The sequence below is a fragment of the Chelmon rostratus genome, chromosome 12, assembly GCF_017976325.1.
Source record: "Chelmon rostratus isolate fCheRos1 chromosome 12, fCheRos1.pri, whole genome shotgun sequence".
NCBI lineage: Eukaryota > Metazoa > Chordata > Actinopteri > Chaetodontiformes > Chaetodontidae > Chelmon > Chelmon rostratus.
This window is the reverse complement of record NC_055669.1, coordinates 14,675,640-14,696,554: the sequence shown is the minus strand read 5'-3', so window position 1 is coordinate 14,696,554 and position 20,915 is coordinate 14,675,640. Positions and strand designations below refer to the sequence as shown.

Below are 20,915 nucleotides of genomic sequence, written 5' to 3'. Positions count from 1 at the left end.
ATTAACACCGTAAACTTAAGACCAAGCAAACATTGTGTGCAAAATGTAATGATGTGATGTGAGAGGATTTTTTTTTTTTTTCTAACGTGGCTATAATGTGGCACAGATAGGGGAACAAAATACAACAAGCCCACCTGCTGGAATGAAATAGGGATGTTGTGGTGACATGGTATGTCTCTTACCACTTGGACATCTGGACATCCTGTGTTATCAGTGTTCTTCTGTGCTCTGTCATTAATTAGAAACATGTTTACACACCCATTTATGTAGCCTGGGTAGAGCTCTTCTCAGGATTGGTGGGTGTTTACAGGTGTGTCAGATAATAACAATAAGAGGAGGGGTGCTGTATTTATTGGGATATGGCATAAACTTTTGTTGATGGAAACCACCTGAATGGTACAAAATGAACCCATATTAAACTGACTTGAAAATTAATAGTAATCACTGATGAGAAAATAAAACAAACAAAAAAGATACAAAAACTCAGGTTACATTAACTGGGATTTGGCTGGCACACAGGAAGATGATCTGAACTGAAGAGGGATAAAAAAAATAAATATGCGTAAATAGCTTGTATGCCTATTTGTTTGTTCCTCTGTTTTACTTGTTTGTCTGTTTGTGTGTTAGTGTGAGGGCTGGGAGTCATGTGAGGGGTGGCCAAGGATCCCATAGCTGTCTACGTCCCTGCGCACACCTGTTCAGCAGCTGCGGTCACATGACGAACACGGACGGCTGTCAGCTGATTTACATGCTCAAATTTCGGCTGTGAAGTGTGTCGTGTCTCTCAACTCTAGTTTAACTAGACCAAAGGCTGCGAAATTTGGGTGAATTAAGAGTTGAAAGTTCTTACCTGTAAGTCTGAAGTTGTTACCTCACAATTGCTAACAAGCTAACCTAGTTAGCTAGCTAGTCTTCACGTGAGTTAGCCCTATTTCCTCTCGGAACGTTGTGTTTTTACGCTATAAAAGCAGTTTTCCCCTCTATACTCAAGCTAAAAGGAAGTAAACAGGTTAGCTAAATAAACTGACTAGCATACCATGTAGACAACTTAAGGTTAGTAAACATTTAAATTTGTCCCTGGAGACTTATTTATCTCATTCGCCTTTAATGGTTCTGTTTGCGTCTGTTGAACAGTTAGCATTTTGTGCGCAATATCTTGGACCGGGATTTAAAGTTATCAAAGGAGGTCAGGTGGAGATGGAGGCAGACACACTTGAGGACCAGCTTCTCCTCTACGCTAAAGCGGGCAGTTGTTCTCACATTCGGAGGCTCCTTCAGTCGAGGATGGACCAAAGCAGCTCTCTCAATATCAACTGCAGATGTAAGTGAAAAGTGGATGCTAATACTCGACTTCAGGTGGCTAGCAACAGGAGATTGGTGTTCATGTCGCTTTCTGTCGCTGTAGCCAGGGTTAAAGCCAGTTCAGGATGGACACCCCTCCATCTGGCCTCTTACTTTGGACACAGGGATGCTGTGGAGGAGCTACTCAAGGTAGGAGATGATGTTGCTTTGTATATTATGTCCAGTGCATATTTGCAGTCTGTGAAATTCACCTAAATGGAACATATTTGCAGGCAGGTGCTGATGCAAATTTGCAGAACAACATGGGTGACACACCTCTACACAAAGCAGCCTACTCTGGGAGAAAGGTAAGACATGAAAAAAAAAGAGTCCCCTGTCAGCTCATATATCATAATAATAGGGCCTGTTGCATTGGAGCTTTTGATATATCTTCTTCTCAGTAAACCTAATTTCAGATGGAATCACAGACTTTTCTCTTTTCCCCGTTGAAGCTTTTGAGTGATGACAAGTGATGGTCAGATCTTTTTTCTTTACTTTGGACCCTTAAGGAGATTGTTCTGTTGCTGCTGCGGTATGATGCCTGCTCCAATATAATCAATGGAACAGCTCAAATCCCTAAAGACGTCACAGAAGATGATGAAATCATTACAATGCTGGAGGGTATGAAACGATGGAAGTTTTTTTTTTTCTTTTTTCTTCTCATTACTGTAGATCAGTTGCCCTTGTTCTCAAATAGTGTTTCGTTTGTGCAGCTGCAGAGAGAAGAGAGACAAGGCGGCGGGAGGAAAAGCTTCTGGAAGCAGCCAGAGAGGGGGACATCTCCACTCTGTCCAAGATGGTCAGCCTCTGACATTTCTAGAAACTTTGGTGCAATATATATTACACATTGCTAAAATGAACAAAGTGCAGGATTACATTTATATTTGTCCATGTTCCAGTGGTAAAAATCCAACATGTTTGATATATCTGTGAAAGCTCTGACCTGTCTGATACTCAGACAAGATGCGACAAGCTTGAATCATAGACTGCCACAAACAAGATAACACGTCCTGGTGTCTTGGTGACTTGCCCTGTTTTAGCAGACATGAGCAGGACTTTGAAAACTGTCACCACCAGATCAGTATTAAAACTGCCCTTTTTTCTGTTTACTGTCTTCCTGTCTTAAGGTGGCTACTTTAGATATGTAAAAGAGGTAACTGTCAGTGTTGTCTGCTTCATTAAGTTGTTTTCTGTCATTCCACTGTCTTCTGATCTTCAGCTCAGTGGAAAGGAGGCTCCAGATATTCACTGCAGGGACTCGGTGGGAAATACGCCCTTACACTGTGCAGCCTACAGAGGGCAGAAGCAGTGCATTATAAAGCTGCTCAAGTCTGGAGCCAGCCCCAGCATTAAAAACAGACTCGGTACATTAATTTTAAACATCACCTCTTCCTATTCTGACTGGATTATTAGTGCAGTAATGTTTGAAATGGTTATTTTAGTTTCCATCACAATGTGTTTTCAAAGAACACACATTTTTGTAATAACTACAGCTAGTTTTGTTCCTGGCTGTTGCATGATAATTGTGTTGCAGACCAGACAGCATTAGATCTAGCCCACAGTGATGAACTGAGACTGATTCTGGCAGCCTATCAAGTAAAGGTAAGGGCAGATAAGCAGTTTTTAATCACCCCTGCAATTATGAGATTTTTCTCTTACAGAAGAAAAACTTAAGGGAACGTTTTCACCTGTTTGCATCTAATGCATGAAGTGGGAGTGCATGTACTGTTAGTCTGTCATTCAGTCAGTCTGTCGCAAAGTCCAGTTTGAGCCATCAGCTCACCACATGATAAATTTGGTATTTGAGTCATGTTCCACCGAGAATGATTTCTGATTATTTTAGTGATCTCCTGGGCTCGCTTTGAACCACCATTGGAGTAGAGTCTAGGCAGGAAAAATTAAGTCAAAGTCAGCTTTATTGTCAGTTCTGCAGTATGTACAAGACAAGCAGATCTAATGAACAGATTTCTGTGAAATTTGCTGAGCTCATTTCCTGTTTCCTAGAAGATTCTTATGACTGGCACACCATGAGCAAATACCAAATTTTTTTGTACTTAATTCAGCACTTCATGTGTCTACCACCTTCATCACAGATTAGTTGTTTCCATTTTCTCTTCTCGGAAAAAGTGGACTTCGCAATCCTGCACTGAGCCTAGATTTGGGTTCCCTTTCTGCACTTCCTCTTCTCACACATTTCTATTTATTTTCACTTTAAGTCTGGTGACTGTGGAGAAAAATCTTGCAAGCCAGCAGTCCTTGCTCTTGCTCGAATGTCTGATGAGCCTGGCACAGCTTCAGTGCAGAGCATTGCATAGTCATGCTGGAAATTAAAAAAAGGCTAAGCACTCAGCTGTTAAGCAAATTAGCAATATATATTATTTACCTCTGAAACTATGCATGTTTTTACTGTAATACCAAACTGAGCTCAGTGTTTCTCATCTCACCAAAAACTCTTGAAAGCTGTCAATCAGGTTCCGTCTGTACACAAGTCAATGAAACATTTTTTCCTACAAAGGATGCGAGCAGTGAGGTGCAGAAGATTGAAGGCCCTCTGTGGAAGGTACCCAGATGTTGAAGTGTATTCCTGTCTACACTTACTATGTCAGGCAATGTTTTTGTTCAGACTCCGACACATTTGATGATATAGACTTGACTTTTTCCTTTTTCCTTTTTACTCAGCACACAGTATTATCATTATGACAAAAAAAGTCCCATCAGACCCTTTATTCCTCATTTAGTATTTTGTATTTCATGTTTTAAAGTGTTACCAGTTAATGATAAAATTTAAATGATTTACTTTTGCTGCATAGTGTATCTGTTGTTGACTTCATGTGTCTCTGGCAGAGTTCACGCTTTCTTGGATGGCGATCCCACTGGGTGGTACTTCAAGATGGAACTCTCTCCTGGTACCACAGACAGTGAGATAACTTTTATATGTATGCAGTTTTCTTAAGCTAAAAAAGTATTGTATGAACATGTGTAGCAGATCTTTATATTCTGTATGTATGCTGTTGCCATAGTAGACATTTCTCTCTAGCTACTCATCATCTCTGTATCAGTGTGCAAAAAAGCAGATTTAACCAGACAATGTTTTGTTACCTGCAGTGGCTGAAATAAAAGCAGTTCCTCCAAATAGTTCTTGTTAGCGATGGAGGCATCAATAATAACAAAGCCTGCAGAGAAAACTGGAACTTTGAACAGTCACTGCATCTTTACTGTGGGTAGATTACTGCTGTGAGTTTGTTTTTACACTGTGTGTCTGGGATCTGATGCCATGTGCTCTCTTATCCGTTTCTCTCTCTAGAGCTGATGCACAGGCTGGTGTCAGAAGGCAAGGCTCTAAGTCTCTAACACAAGCCTACTGCATGGTAGGTGGTAGAGTTTGGACAGTCATTGTAATTAACCTTCACAAATACACAAGGATGCTCGGTCTTTAAATGTTTCAGTCTGGGTCACATTGTACTTGTATGTGATGCTGTTTGACATCTAGTGCAGCAAGCATGACTGTATGTAATTTCATTTTGTCATTCTAGGTCAAACCATGGGATCATTGCTTCTTCATGCTCAGGTGCTTTGATGACACTGTACATTATTTTAAGGTCCCCTCAAAGACAGATTCAGTGGCAACAAGAAAAGTGAGATGAGATTCACCTTCTATGCTGTTGCTATACCCCCACCTCCTGACTGATTTGTCTAAGTGTACCTACAAGGCTGGACAATGTTGTAAACCTTACTGATTTTTGTCCGCTTAGAGATGGTTGGATGCTTTTGAGGCGCATTCATCTTATAGCACACGCCACTACTCCCAAGAAAAGATTATCGACGATGCAGACGGTGACGGTGGTGCAGCAGTGAAGAATCTGCCACACGCCCTTCAGGTAAAATTAAGTTTAGACCCTTTTAATATTGTGTATTAATAGCTGATAGTAGAGAGGAAGGGCTATTGAGGGAAGAAGATTCCACTGTCTAAGTGTCTCTGTTGCTCTTGCAGGCAGCCAACGCTTTACAGCAGAAATTGGACAGTGAAGTGTCAATATTTCTATCCATGGTGAAGAATGAGGAGAACTGTGGTAGGAGTCCTGGAACTCATCACATATGCCTGTAGTGAATCCGGTGTCTTTTTTAAAGTGTTGCAAGTTTTATACGAGTTCTGAAAAGAGTAGTAACTTATGTGTTTAATCTATGGATAGAAAATTAATTGCAACCAACTTTGCTAGACACACGTAACCCTGACTCTGTGTTTCCTAACCTGGGGGTTCAAGATAAATCTGATGGGTCGATTGGAATTAAGAATAAAGTTAAATCATTGCTTTTTATTGTTAAGTACTGGAGAGTTTAACATCTCTTGACCTCTAAAATGTATTTAATTGAAATAATCTGATGATGGACATCGCAAATCTTTGAGTTGCGGATTATTAGCGAGACAAAACCACCAATTTGAAAACCCTGCTGTGGGTTCTGGAAAACTTTGGGATGGGCATTTTATTGAAGTGATTAATTTATGAGTCATAAGAATAGTCACCAGATTAATCATTATTAAAAATAGCTGTTAGTCAAAGCCAAATTCATGCTTTTTTTCCCACCGGAAGCATTGGCTGCCCCTCTGTTGCTGAAAGCCAAACAGACCAGTGAGCTCTCCAGTGAAACCTGTGCTGCTCTCCATCTGTGCCTTGAACTGCTGTCAAAACAAGAGGAGGTAGGGAAGCATCTTCATCTTAATCTCGTCACGTCTTAATCAAGCCCTTATGAGCACGTACAGGGTTGGGCAAACTAACAAACGCCATAAAACACCACTGACTTTGGGATTTGGGCTATATTATCCACCATCATACCATTCTTCACAGTTAATTAAATGCAGCCAGAATCATAAAAGCGTTGCAATGGCCTATCTAATGAATAGACTCTAAAACTGTAATGTTTGCTATGGTTGTGAAACAGTGTTGCTCTTGTGATGCATAACGGATTTCTGCAGTCATGTACTTGATGTAATAGTTTTGGAAGCTAGTTTTCTTTTTACATTTGCTGCTGGCCACTGAGCATGTATGAATCTTCATCTCATTGACTCCCATACCCTCCCCCATGTGCTTTGCTCCTATTGGCTGAATGAATTATATTGAATGATTGCTAAATCCTCAAGCTCCTCCCCTTTACGTTAGCTCCCTCATTCCAATCAGGTTTGAAGTTTGTGTGTACGAGCACATGTTGTCCCGGTCCACCTGTCCCAGTGGCTGTGCCGTGCCCTTGGGGGAGCAATGGAACCGTGTGGTAATCACTGGCACGTCTGTAGGAAGGACACAGGCAAGATCCGCTTTTATGCTTAGGTCTGCATTCAGCCTGCAGATCAGTGTAGACACACACACACATACACACACAGACACCCTTGGACTTGGATCCACACTCTCCCGCTCTAGGGAAAGGCTGTGCATTGAGCGAGGGAACTGAAGCGCATGCATATTCACAGGCTCAGCTGGAGATACATGCATTCACCCTCACACAGTGAAAATACACGCTCGCAGGCACACTTCCACATGCCAGAGCATCCGAGCACAGGAAGAAGAAGAGACAGTGACGGCACTCTCATCCAGTATCCGCACAGGTACAAACCAAACACTTGTTCTTGTATCGGCTTTATTTCATCGTTTTTTATGATTGGCTAAACAGCCTGGCTCTGTTTGCAGTATGCTGTTCCCTGATGACTTATTGTGAGGTGTTTGAAGTTTGGCAGAGATGAGATTTAGTCTGATGGTTTTAGTGTTTTGTAGATGTGATCTGAAGCGTTTGCATAGGCGAAAGCTATTCATCAATATGAGGAGGTCATTCCCATGGATTTAATTATCTGAATTTAGAGTGTGAAATTGAGCATGTTTGATGTGGTACTGAATGCTACACTGCTCATGGCATCTTTTTAATGAGATCAGTTTATACTGTAATGAATTCTGTCAAAGTAAGAGCATGGGAAGGGATAGATTAAATTGCACTGAGGACTATTCGATATGGTAATACTTAAAGTTAAGCTTTTCAGACAAAGATTGTGGGTTTAACCATTTATACAGAGCAGCTCTGTTGTGCAATGTAGCACCTAAATTAAGACCTGAGAGACGATAAATTAATCTCACTTTTTTGTTTCAATTACCAATTAATTTTCAATTGGCACTCTGTCAAAATACCACGCTAAAATGCTGAGATTGTGTCTGCTGATTGCTGGTTATAGTATGGTATGTACTACAGCTCTCTTTTATAGCACCTTTGGCAAAGAAGGAATTAAGATTATATTTATATTAAGTTAAGGATTCCTGTCTGCATGTGTGTCGCTCTGTATAATAGGGTGAAGAACAGTACAGATACATTAAAACTCTGCTTTGGAAGTTAGTTGGATGTAATACTGCACAACACTGCCAAATGCAGCATGTTTACACAGTGATATGTGCATTGCCAAACCACATTAACTTCGTATGAATTGGCCACAGCTGCTGTCCTGTCACAAGGAATAACCCGGCATTGTTATCACAGGGAGGCAGAGAACAATTATTGTAGTCTCATCACCCAAGAAGCATTGAAAGTGACATAACAACAGACACCGAATTAAATTCTGATGATCAGATACTATAATAAGAAGAACATGTTTTAACAAGCAAGTTATCCACTGGTCTCATACTAAGATGGTTCCACTACATGTACTAACTGGATTATATTTCTCTACTACACTGCTGAGATTGGCTGTATTAAGCAGTATTAACTCTAATCCCACATTCCCATTGTCCCACTCCAGATGCTTCTATTTGCTGCCACTTGCACATTTGTTTTCTACAAATACAGTAGGCATATGCTGTTGTAATTGTGCATTGACGTCCGGGCAGATGTGTAATAGTTTTGCAGCAGTTACAGTGTTACCCTTCAGCAGAGTATGTGGTCTGACCCATTTCAGCAGCTGCTGCAGAACTACAGTGTGCTAATGTAAGCGGCACATTTATTACACTACACACAGGGCACAGTATGAATGGTTGGTGACTACATGGCATTGAAAGTGGAGCGATTTGTGCTGCTAACTTTGCTTTATCCCAAAAACATTGTCATGAAGATTGAGCTGCAGAATGACAGTCCTGGGCAGGAAGTCTCATGGGGCTTGTGGCAGTAACACACACAGATTTATATAAGCCCAACCTAGGCAGCGGGCTTCCACACCTGTCAAGAAAACAAATGGAGGCTTACAGCATGAAACCACTTAGTGGTGACACGCAGATAAGCAGATCTGTCAGTTTGTATTGCTCTGAAGGCAGGAGAATTTTTTGTCAGCAGACTGTAAGAAAGCAGATTGCCCTTCAAACCCTTGAAGATTGGAGTAGCGTTTGACCTTTGCTTCAACCGTTGCCACACGGTTAACTGACCTACTGACTGTCATCTCAAACCCAGGAGAGACTTCACTGGGCTCAGCTAAATGTTCTTTCAGTTCCCTGCGCTGCCTGCTGTCTTTGTTGGGTCATACAAGGTCTGTATAAGAGGAGATAGAGAATATTCAACCCTATCTCTCTGACCTTTTAGCCAAGGTGTGTATGTATAGAGAGGTACCTGGGAGTATTTCTGTGTATTCAGTACCTGCATGACTGTCTGCGCCTATACCTGCGTTACCCTCAAATGACATCATTTTTTAGTTGCTTAGCTCCCAGCCATCACAGTCATGTGCACACGTAGTTACCGAGTACTGTACAGAGCTATAATAAATGTGCATCTGAGATTTGCTTCCCCTTCAGCAGAGAAAACAAATTTTAGAACAAAGTAAAAGCTCTACCCTTTGGGGTGTTGGCCAAGGAGAAGCTTCCCTCCCAGGCTTCAGCAACAGCTACTGCACACAGCCTCAGCAGGGCTTAAAATAGCGCTGTTTGTGCTCAGGCGAGAGGATGCAGTGAGAGCGAAAGAGCTGGCTGGGATAGTTACACAACAAAGTGTTCTGTCCCTGGATGGGCTCTTAAGCCTAGTGCCTCGGACAGGGAGTGTAAACGCAGGCTCCTACACCGCAAGCTCATTTACTTTACACCATACATTCAAAAAGAGGCTTGCAAGGACAATCTTTTTTTGGACACAAATATAATATGATATGTCAAATGGGATCTTCTTAGCCAGTGCCACAGTGTGTTTTTGCTGTTGCTGATTGGAAGCATGTTAAAGGTCCTATTTTTGAAACTGGCAGATAGTAAGAGCACAAACATTTTAGTACAGTAGGATAACTCTGAATTTCTAACAACTAGATATAGTTTAAATTGTGTATTCCTTAGCATGAACTTGCCAATTAACTTTCTCAGAAACATGACTTTTTCTGTGTGAAAGGAACAGAATCGGCACATCTGCAGTGGTACCGTATTTCTGTTTCTACAAAGAACACGACCTAAAGGGGGTGAACATAAGATACAACAAGATGGTGGCTACAGCAAAAGTTAAATAATCTGTTTTCAAGCATACAAAGGTACGGGTCTATATAAAGTGATTATGAATAACGTTTGATTGTGAACAAGTGTGTTCACATCCGATGTGTATTTTTTTAGAAAGTGGTATGTGGCGAGGTCATGAATGCTTCAGTTCAGATAAATGGTGCAGCTTGAAATGTTCTGGTCAGAGGTGTTGTATTGCTCTCTGCATTGTTGCATGTAAGTCATTCTCACCTTTCTGTTCTGTATGTATAATGAAGGTTTGCTGAGTCAAGCCTTGGTCACAAACAAAATCACGGAACCACCACCCCAACCATTATCTGTCATTTTATTTGGAGAATAAACCCTTAGCAGGTATTAAGGTTGCTCCAATCAAGTGTTAATGGATTAGAATCAATCAATGTTCATTAAAAATGGCTGGATCGGCAGCTTTGAAGTTTGCTGATCAGAAAAAAAAATCAGTATCTGAAGCAGTTTATGTTCCTAGAATAAAGTTGAATTCACTTGTTGTGGTGGGACAGTCATTCAGGGCCATTATCTTTATACTACTCAGTATATTGTCTTATGAAAGTCTTGTTAAAATGGCAGGCACAAGGGTGTATTTCACAGTAATGATCATCATCTTGGAGTAGAAATTTATCAAAATCATTTTTTTTTAACCTTGAACACATAAAATCTAATAAAGCACACTTGGTTGTGGGCATAGATTATATTCCACCTTTAGCACATCAGCAGATGCAATGACAGATGTTTCTTTGTGCACGGCTGTGCACACAACTGATCATTCTTCAGGCAGTATAAGAGATGAGGATGAACTTTTCATCGTTAGTAGAAGACATTGGCCCTGCTTTCTCAGATTTACAGTGTGATTTAAAGCTCTTCTGTCTCTCAGACTCCGCTGCCTTCCTGAAGGTGACTCTGGGAATCATAGAAGTTTTGGTCTGTTTATAATTCTTAAAAATGCTACTTCATAAATTATTTTATTTAAGGTTTATTCTTTAAATATTTTTTTTTATATAAATGTAATTTTTTGGTAGCATGTATGGATTTTTTTGTCTTCTGTTCAGTTAGTAAAGGACACATAAACAGCAGTGTTAGACAATAGGAAACACTGATCTGGTCTGTCCCACAGTGGCCTGGCTCAGGTTGCTCTGAAGGGACACTCAATCCCGGGCTACAGAGCTCTCTGAGACTGGGGTGTTTGGTTCCGACTCGGGGAAACCAGATCTGTGGGCAGGGTTAGAACAATGACCTGCCATCAGAACCACAAAGACGCACACACTGTGACAGCGGCAAAACCAGATCAATACCTTCATTTCAATCAAGCCGTCAGTCAATCACAAATGGGCCAGCAATGCTGTCTGTACTGTATGCATGGTGGCTCAAAACATATATGAACATATTCCCTACATTTCCTTTACCTTGTCTCTGGTTGGTGTGTGTGTTTTATTTGTCTGCTCCTGTATTTGCAGGTGTGGAGTCTGAAGTTAGAGCAGGAGGTGGAGAAGAACAAAGCTCTGACAGAGGCTCTGCAGACTTTAGCAACTGAGCACCACGAACTCAAGCAGTCCCTGTATAAGAGCAGGAGGTCATCTACCCTCACTACCCTCACTGAAGATGACTTCTTTGACGCTGTGTCAGGTCAGCAGTCCCTCGATGGACAGTTAGTAAAGTAATCAAGAAGTTAGTGTCTTACTGGTGTTACACAATATCAGTACACCATTATAATACATCTTGTTCAGTGTCTTGGCCAGGTCATGAATTAGACAAATCAAGTTTCATGCATTTTCTGAAGCATCTCTTATAGTTTTTCTTAAAGATAACTCATGGAGTTTTCTTTCAAGATGTAGCACTATAGAGCAATACTTTTACAAGTTGGTTTCAGTTGTATAGTGCATGTGCGCGAGCATGCAGGCGCCGCGACACACGTTTCTGCTGCTGTTTGACAGTAGGTGGCATTAAAGCGCAAAGAAGCACAGCAACGCGCCAACAAAGACCAAGAAGAAGAGGAGTGCAAGCTTTCAAACATGGATGTAAACAATGCACAATTGTAAACATGAAAATGTTTCACGAGGAGGGCATTTAACAAGTTTGTCAGGCCTCAAGACAAAGAGACAATAGACAATAAGACAATATGTTTTAAATAACACTGACTGTAAACATATCTTTGTTTACAAGAAAACTCCAGAGGGCAATTTTAACAATTGTATTTGCATAGAATTCTCACTTTACTTCTTCTCTGTTTTCTTTTAGATAAGACGTACAGCTTTTGTGTGTGTGTGTGTGTGTGTGTGTGTGTGTGTGTGTGTGTGTGTGTGTGTGTGTGTGTGTGTGTGTGTGTGTGTGTGTGTGTGTGTGTGTGTGTGTGTGTGTGTGTGTGTGTGTGTGTGTGTGTGTGTGTGTGTGTGTGTGTGTGTGTGTCTCTTCATTTACACTCATGGGTAATGAGATAGTGATTAGCCTGACACTCTGCTTTAGTTTTTCAAGGACCATTCATCAGTAGTTATACTAGTAAATTAGTGTTGTCTGTAGTGAAATGGATCTTAAAAAGTTTGCTTCATTGTATAACCCAAAAGCTTCATCATGGTGATTATGTACAGTAGACTTCATTCAACAAAATGTTTGTGCGCTGTGGACCAATCTTTCTTCAGAATCACTGCATTATTCATAGATAGGCCTGAGTTATCTACTAGCCAGAGACGCTCTGCCCATAGAATCTAAAATGTGCTCAGCATAGATATGAGAATCACATGCTGAGCTGAGTGTGTAAAACCCAATCACGTGTTTTTGTTTTTATAGAGGATATTTATGAAGTGGTTTTGTATCTGCTGCTCCTTGAACACAGTACGTTTGGTACAGCCTTTCGGCTGGCTGAAATTTAAATTTCTGTCAACACATTATTCTGTATAGAAGTACGTGGACTCACAATATGCACTCAGACTAGCATATACAAATACCACACTATTCTCCCTCCCTTTGTGTATGTGACAGTGCCTGTACTGTCACTGACGGTGCTGGATAGTGGGAGGAGTAGCATCCAGAAAGCACAGAGCAACCAGTGTTGGAGGAAATGAAGCCTCTGTGTGGCCTCTCATTGGAACACAATCCTCAGGTGGGGTTTGGCTGGCAGCAGGGAGGGGGAGGCTGGAGAGGAACTCGAGCACACAAGTGCTTGTTTGCGGACAGTGTACTCGTTCAGGCTGCAGCTTTTGTGAGCCGGGCCACTCGAGCCTGTATGTCTGCGTGAGTGTTGACCTGGCACACTTGGCATGACCTGGCATCTGCCCCCTCTCATCATCCCACAGAGTCGGAGTCGGAGCTCTCTGTGAGCGGCTTCCTGTCTGTGGCCAGTCACTCCTGCGAAGAGGACGAGGGGAGAGACACCCCCCTTCTCAGCCATCCCAGCGCACTCAGGGGGCCTACCGGAATGTCAGGAGAGGGTGACCATGGCAACCAACCAGCGCAGTACAATGGAGTCAAGAAGCACAGGTGGGACACGCTCCAGTTATGATGTCATGCTTGTTTACTGGCTTGAAGGATGGGAAAGAGACGAGTGGAAATGTGATGTTGGCCATGCTGAGTGCTCCCCAGACAGCCTATTCATTTAGCATGTGCTTTGTTTAAGAAACTTATCACAGCTGGTAGCAGGAATCAATGCAATACAATAGAAACTGTAAATTGCTGAGCAGCTTAAATACATTTTGTGCATGTGACTTTCATATGCGTGTCTGAGGATGGCGGGTTGCAGACCTCAATCAAGAGGATAGGCCAGTAAATGGCAGAGCTGGTGTAAGGGGATACCTCCTTTCCACTCCGGTCTGTTTTATGTCATCAGGTGTTTTTTGTTTTGGCACCCAGTCCACAGAGAATAGCCTGTTTTGTTTTTCCTGACAGATCCAACTCTCCAAGCGAACAACCAGCGTAGCGCTTGGTGTTCGGCAGTGGTTTCGGAAGATTTGACAGTCTCTTTCATTTTCGTGGTTGCTGATTCTGTCTTGGCCTCTCTTCCTTAATCCAACAAGTGATCCATGAATAATTTAGCATGTGCTGGCTCAGAGTAGAAGTTGGAGGAAAGGGGACTGGCTGGCTGGCTAGCTTTGTGTGCGTGCGCGTGTGTGTGTATGTGTGTTGTACATTAAAGATTTATGGGGTGGTCTGTTTATTCGGAATTACTCCTGTCATTCAAAGATGCGTCTGTCCCTGGTTGCCTGTAGAAGGGCCTACTGTAGATCTACTTGCTTGTTTTTTCTCTCAATCTTTACCTCTCTACGAAGACACCCCTCCATAAATTCTCCAAAAAACATCGAAATAATTTATCTTTAACTTAAGGGCACATGTATATAGCTGTGTTGATATATTATTTTCATGCATGTAATGATGTGAAGAGTGATACAGCTCAACCATTGACAGTGTTGACTGCAAGGAGGATTGATGTAGCATGTTCATGTGTTAGGAAAATCCTGCCTCACTTACAGGTTGGAATATGTTTCAGTAGCCTCCACTGAACAAGGCATTTTTGCTTAAAGTGCATCTGTACTTCTATTTTTGTGTTCAACAACCATAAACTACAAGTACCATGAATCTTCGGACATGCACAAGTACAGTAATAGAGCGCATTTACTTTACAAAATAAAACAACCACATTATCATGTTTCAGTTTTTGAAAGAGTCATAGGAAAGAAATCCTCTAGTAAAACTACATTTTTGGGCTGAGGTGGATGGAACACAAACTGGGCCAGAAGTGTAGGCTGCAATGCATCATTCTACAAATGGAGCTAACCCCCACCCCCTACCTCTCTGTTTATTTAGCTGAAGTAATGGCTTTTATTTGTGTAGTTGCCTCGGCACTCAATTTTAAACAGGGATACCATCTGCCTCTAGCCAGCATACCTGTAAAACAGTCCACGCTACAGTTGTTAGCAAGGCTGGAAGATAACTCAGTCACAACACAGACCAGATTTAGTCAAGCAACAAAAGCTAAGACAAAGATTGGTCATGATTCATCTAAAGGATGTGCAAATTATCTTGTAAGTGTTTTTGTGCCAAAGCTTCATATGCAAAAATAACAATTTAAGGACTCTAATAACAAGCCTTGAAAACCAGCACACACAGATGCAGGTGTACATCCATTCATGAGTATTACATGAGGCTTGAGCAGTCCAACTGAAAGCTCATTAGCTCGCAGGTGTCAGATGACTTTGTTCCCAAATGGTGGTTCAAGCTATGTTGTCTGCTTTGCAGCTTAATCTAGTACAAGTTCTCAGCATGCACAACATTATGGTTCAAATGTGTGGTTTACCCAATACTTGGATAAGGTATTGGATTTGTGCTCAGTGCCATATTAGAACAGTAAATCATTTTGAGTGTGGAGAAGATGAGATCACACGCCCTCAGGTGACAGCAATTGCCTGCTAGAAATTGCACAAACGATCTACCTTCAGTAGAGTTTAAGTATTATTGTATTTACATGTAGATGGATATTATGGCACATGATATTCATTCATGTAATTCTCATAGTTAATGTGCAAAAGAGTTTCAGGTCTGTATCAGGAAAGTCATAGCTAGTTAAAGGCTAAAGTGACAGTAGTAGCTGACAGTGTTTCTCCCTCTCTCGACACTCCCTCTTTCGTCCCACAGAACGTGTCTGCCGGCTCCCATGTTCTCCAGGAATGACGTCAGCATCTGGAGTATCCTGAAAAAATGCATCGGCATGGTGAGAACAGACGATTCTGCTCAAGCAGATTTACCTTTATATTTGTGCTCCAATCCGCTGAATGAATGCTGCCTTGAGATACCGTTTTTGAGCAGGTTTGTTGAATTAAAAACTAAAACATGAGGTCATTGTGAGAAAAGAGTCTTTGGACATCCTCCTTAACTTATTGTGGCTCTCTGGGAGCACTCATTGGTATCGGTGTGTTGGAGTCCTAAGGGATTTAATTACATTTAATAATGTCTATTAATGTTTTATCCCCCAATTAAATGTGGTGATTCATGCATAAGCATACATTTGAATGGGCAGACAAATAAATATACAGACACACATTGGGTATGTGTAAGGTGTTTTGTGGAGTGCAGTCATGTTATCTATTTCTTACATTGTAAATCACTGCCTATGGTCTTGCACCAAACTTTAGGTATTGTAGTTGAATGTTAGAATAGATAGAATAATGTCAGTTTGCAACACCACAAAACACTGATGGAGCTGTGAAGTCTACACCCGAACTGCAGTATACATAAATCCACATCTTAAGCACCCAAGAAAAACAATTTGAGCTCTGATCTTATTGTCTTTAACTGTGTATACGAGTGTCTGTCAGATGATTTATATGAATTAGATGTTACCAAACAACATGATAGTTAATCTTTTTCAGGAGTTGTCAAAGATCGCCATGCCTGTGATAGTCAATGAGCCTCTGAGTTTCCTCCAACGGTTAACAGAATACATGGAGCACACCTACCTCATCCACCAGGCCAATGCCACAACAGACTCTGTCGAGAGGATGAAGGTAGCACAAATGCCCTCGTTTACTTCCTTCAATAAAAACGTAGACTCAGTAGTTTTTCTATCAGTATGAAACATTGAGTTATGTGTAATTTGGTTATCATAAGTCAATGCTCTGTAGTGTGTTGCAGCATTTGCTGTGTCAGCTGTAGCATCACAGTGGGAGAGGACTGGGAAACCCTTCAACCCACTGCTGGGTGAGACCTATGAGCTCATCAGGTAAGACATCACTACCTTAAATGCAGAAATGCACAAAACATTTTGCATCTTAGTGGACTTTCCCGCATCAGCGAACGTCCCTTTTCTCCATCAGAGACGATTTGGGCTTTAGGTGGGTGTCAGAGCAAGTAAGCCATCACCCTCCAGTCAGTGCCTTTCAAGCTGAGGGCCTCAGGGACGATTTCATCTTCCATGGCTCCATCTACCCCAAACTCAAGTTCTGGGGAAAGAGCATAGAAGCTGAGCCCAAGGGAGTCATCACACTGGAGCTGCCCAAGTGAGTGCAAGGCTGCTTTGTGAGTCTGCTTTGGTTCCCTTGAGGTTTACTTTTGTCTTTATCTTTTTCTTCTTTGTCTCTGTAGATATAATGAAGCCTACACCTGGACAAACCCCACCTGTTGTGTCCACAATATCATTGTTGGTCAGCTTTGGATTGAGCAGTACGGCAGCGTGGAAGTGATCAATCACAAGTAACAGAAATCGCCTTCTCTTTGCGCTGTCCTGTTTGTCTGCGAATGCACGCTCGCCTGGTGCATTCGCGTGCACAGAGACTTGCATGAATATCTTTCTTTCTGCTCTCCGTAGCGGAGTGTTGATCCACTTTGAGATTCAGCTTATTGATCATGGGAGCATAACTGGGACAGTTGCCGTTAGAGTAGAAGAGCAGGATAATTAATGTTTGAAAGCCTCAGCTAGCAGAAGGAGAACAGTGAAAGAGAATTGGTAAACAGTCTGTCGTTCTGTGGCAGGACCGGAGAGAGATGCAGCATGATGTTCAAGCCCTGTGGCCTCTTTGGAAAAGAGCTCCATAAAGTGGAGGGATACATCCTAGATAAAAGGTATCTTCTTCCTTTAATTGGCAACAATTTCATTATTCATCTGGTGCTTAATATTGCCTTAAAGTAATGGAAATTTGTCGTATTGACTGCATTGCTAGTTATCTTGGGTTGTATGTTACATAAGATTTTCGCATCATATCATCACTTTCACTCCTCAGTATTGTCAGAACAGTGACGCTCAGTAAATGTGTATCCATCAACATATTTGAATGCGCATTTTGAAGCATCGCATCAGAAGAGGTCCTCATCACCCCACACAGATCTGACGTAACCTTTCTCACATTAATACATGAAACAAACAGAAATGTTCCATCCATCGTGTTTTCGACATTTTTTTTTCACCAGTTGAGGTTCGACTCCTGCTCTAAATGCGTCATCTTGTTGCATCCTCTTGTCTGCGATGGCATAATGGTTTTCTAACAGGAGAATTGGCACCACCTACTGCTTGTCTCGATGAACAAGCTCCTAAATGTGTAACATTAGTGAATGGAAACAAGCAGTGATTTGCATTTTGTAATGCTGATTTTTCTTGAAATTCTGTCAAAATTTGGATGGAAACCCAGCTGCTGATGATGTATCTAAAACTGAGTTTACTAACATTTGTTTCTGTGGCTGCAGCAAAAAGAAGCTCTGTGCAATTTATGGCAAATGGACCGAATGCCTATACACAGTAGACTCTGCTACCTTTGATGCCCACAAAAAGACAGACAAAAAGAATTCCGATGAAAAAAAGGGCAGTAAACAGGTATTCACTTCTGCTGCTTTCAAAATCAATTACGCTCCATCTCCATTTGGTTGAGGTTAAGCGTAAGTGTGTGCATATCTCTGTGGCCCCAGAGCAGTGTGGATGAGGAGCCAGAAGAGATGCCTCCACCTGATGCTGAGACAGTCCAGGTCATCCCAGGCAGTGAGCTCCTCTGGAAGATAACGCCTCGACCAGACAACTCAGCCAAGGTACAAGAAGACAGGCGGGGGTGGAGGGAGAGCACTTTGTAAATCTGAGAGAGGAAACTCTGGCATAATGTTTGGAGATGAGGTATTTATGTTGTTTCTGTGACAGCTGAAATTTGTACTAATTTGATTCTCTCTCTGGCAGTTCTATGCATTCTCCACATTCGCCATGCACCTAAATGAGCTGGAGAAGAGCATGGAGGGAGTCATTCCTCCAACAGATAGTCGCCTCAGACCTGACATCCGCGCCATGGAGAATGGTGATATAGGTACTTTGTATGACCCTGATTTGAGTTCCTATTACGCCACACCAGCTTAAATACCATCTCTGGTGGTATTCAGATTTCTACATCCATGCCCTACTTTATAGATCAGGCAAGCGCAGAGAAGAAGAGGCTTGAGGAAAAGCAGAGAATGGCCCGGAAAAATCGCACCAAATCAACAGAGGAATGGAAAACAAGGTTAGTCACTAAGTAATATGATGTAATGCCTTTACCCCATGGCTAATTTGTTTTACTAACTGCCTCCCTATTGTCTTACGTTACCAACTATGCCATCCTCTTTATTATACTTGAGAAGGAATCCTGCACTTGGCCCAAGGTTTGATTCAAAGCTTTGCTTGTTGCTGTAGTTTTTTCTGGTGTGAAGTTGCAAAACACTGCCCTCCTCAGGACAAAATGCACAACTGCAACTGTGTGTTATTGAGTGCATTTGTCAAGGTGCTGTCACTCATGAAGATGTTTGATACTGGATAATTGGTTTGAACCAGAAAGCCTAGTGTCATGCTGTTTGTGTGTGTTTTGTGGTTCTTTTGTCTCTCTGTGTCACCACTGTTAAGTGCTGCAGTCATATTAAATAAATCTTCTCATTGTTAAAACTCTGCAGGTGGTTTCAGCAAGGACCCAACCCTCACAACAAAGCTCAGGACTGGCTCTGCTTGAAAGGCTACTGGGACAGGAACTACACCCACCTGCCTGACATCTACTAATAAGTAGAAATACACACAAATACCATACACATGGATATCTACTTTTACCACCTTTGGACTTTGCTGTACTGGGGTTTGTGCTAGGGTTCCCTAGCACAGGCAACAATCAATGTCTTTATGCAGTCAAAGGCAGTAAAACACTGAATGAACCCAGAGGCATATATTCTTCAATAGATGTGTGTGTGTGTGCGTGCGTGCGTGTGAACAATAAAGCACAAGAACTCTCATTTGCTTATTTATTGTGGTCCTTGACCACTTGAGTATGGTATAGGCATGTATTGGAAATACTAGAATGTATTTTAGAAATATTTATATATATATATGTTAGATGGAGTGTTTGAACAGCAACCTTGGTTTTGTTGTTGGTTGTCTGTCCATAATTCCTGCTGGTCATGAAAACATTTTACTCGTCATCTTCAGTGCAGAGACGTACGAAGCAACACCGCCACAAACAGCTGCAATGGAGGGCATGATGCATCCTGAGCATTTCCTTTAGACACTTTTATAACTCTTATTCTACTTGTGCATACATACTATAATGCAGTGCAAAGTATCAAAATAGAGCTGTTGGGAACGTTTGCCTTGGTTTTCACTTTCTAGTACTATGATTGTTGCAGATAATTAGTGTTTAACTGGACGCGTTCAAAATCTGCTCGTTTGCAATTGATTGTAAATCTGTGTCACGCTGCTTCTCTGCAAAGATGATAGCAAGTCGAATGTTACCACATCTGGCAAGAATCATGGCTAGTACTACAACAGTAAGACTTTTCACAATAAAATAAATGTTTAAAACAACATTAAGTCTTGAACTATGTACTGTATAGATGTTTATAGAGACTAACAGCATTGCACATAAGTCTACCTGACTCTGTAGATACAGTAGCACTTTCTTCTAACTATACTGAAGCAGGGATCCTGGCTCTGCACTTAGATTTGTGTGCGTGTGCGTGTGTGTGTGTGTGTGTAAAGGTCTTGCCATAGTTAAAGTATAATTAGCTATATTTATATTGCGGTTGATCTAACTGAAATCTAACCATCACAAAAAATGCATGTGCGTCACTATAACTATGCAAGCCTTACCTCTCTCACAGTCAAGCACTGAATATTCCTTTTCTCATGTTGTGGATAGCTGCTACAAGTTTTAGTTTTGTTTTTTTTTTCTGTTACTCTTGGGTATCAAAACAGAATTTCTATTGTTGCTAAATAAATGCTTAATGTTAATTGAACTCTTTTGGTTTCGTCTGATTTGCTTTAATTTCAAGAAAGCCTGTGTGCACTAGGTGGATGGTCTGTTGGATTATATTCTTAAAAGCTGAGTGGCATTAAAATGTTTTCTATATTTTACTATAGCCTGTCTACCGTGGGCCATGTCCTACTTATGCCCCATAAAATGTGTCTTTGCCTTCCTGTTTTAGTGATTTACCACCAAATTATGCAGACTGTTCTTTTTCATGACTCATCCATGGATCCCCTGGGGCTCAGAAAAATCCAGATTGAAAAGTTTTGGCAGTAGTTAAACCTTCCCTACATATTATTTCTTTTATGTTTTGCCATTGTAAAATGCATGCAGTTTTCCGTTTATTAGGTGCACCTGGCTAGAACTTATACAGTCTAATTCACCAGTCCTGCAATAAATCCTACTTTCATGAAGGCTA

At 41.4% G+C, this 20,915-nt stretch overlaps 1 protein-coding gene across 4 annotated transcripts; it reads left to right on the top strand.

Moving 5' to 3' along the window:
- Positions 1-747: 747 nt before the first annotated feature.
- On the top strand, positions 748-20,414 carry LOC121614924 (oxysterol-binding protein-related protein 1-like). Of its 4 annotated transcripts, XM_041949022.1 has the most exons (28): positions 748-852; positions 1,135-1,321; positions 1,406-1,491; positions 1,575-1,649; positions 1,851-1,962; positions 2,055-2,140; positions 2,561-2,705; positions 2,876-2,943; positions 3,857-3,901; positions 4,186-4,259; positions 4,646-4,709; positions 4,875-4,976; positions 5,094-5,219; positions 5,333-5,411; positions 5,931-6,037; positions 11,234-11,402; positions 13,067-13,250; positions 15,399-15,474; positions 16,133-16,267; positions 16,385-16,482; positions 16,577-16,759; positions 16,845-16,952; positions 17,232-17,321; positions 17,940-18,066; positions 18,159-18,275; positions 18,418-18,541; positions 18,643-18,733; positions 19,158-20,414. In XM_041949022.1, exons 2-28 carry the CDS (start codon positions 1,198-1,200, stop codon positions 19,258-19,260), a joined length of 2,898 nt encoding a protein of 965 aa, XP_041804956.1. In that variant the 5' UTR covers positions 748-852; positions 1,135-1,197; the 3' UTR covers positions 19,261-20,414. The 4 variants fall into 4 exon arrangements, with proteins under 4 accessions (XP_041804956.1, XP_041804957.1, XP_041804959.1 ...); XM_041949023.1 differs by lacking the exon at positions 748-852 and having other exon boundaries at positions 1,264-1,321; positions 1,410-1,491; XM_041949025.1 differs by lacking the exons at positions 748-852; positions 1,135-1,321; positions 1,406-1,491; ... (4 more) ...; positions 2,876-2,943; positions 3,857-3,901 and having other exon boundaries at positions 4,215-4,259; positions 4,875-4,909.
- The last annotated feature ends 501 nt before the right edge of the window (positions 20,415-20,915 follow it).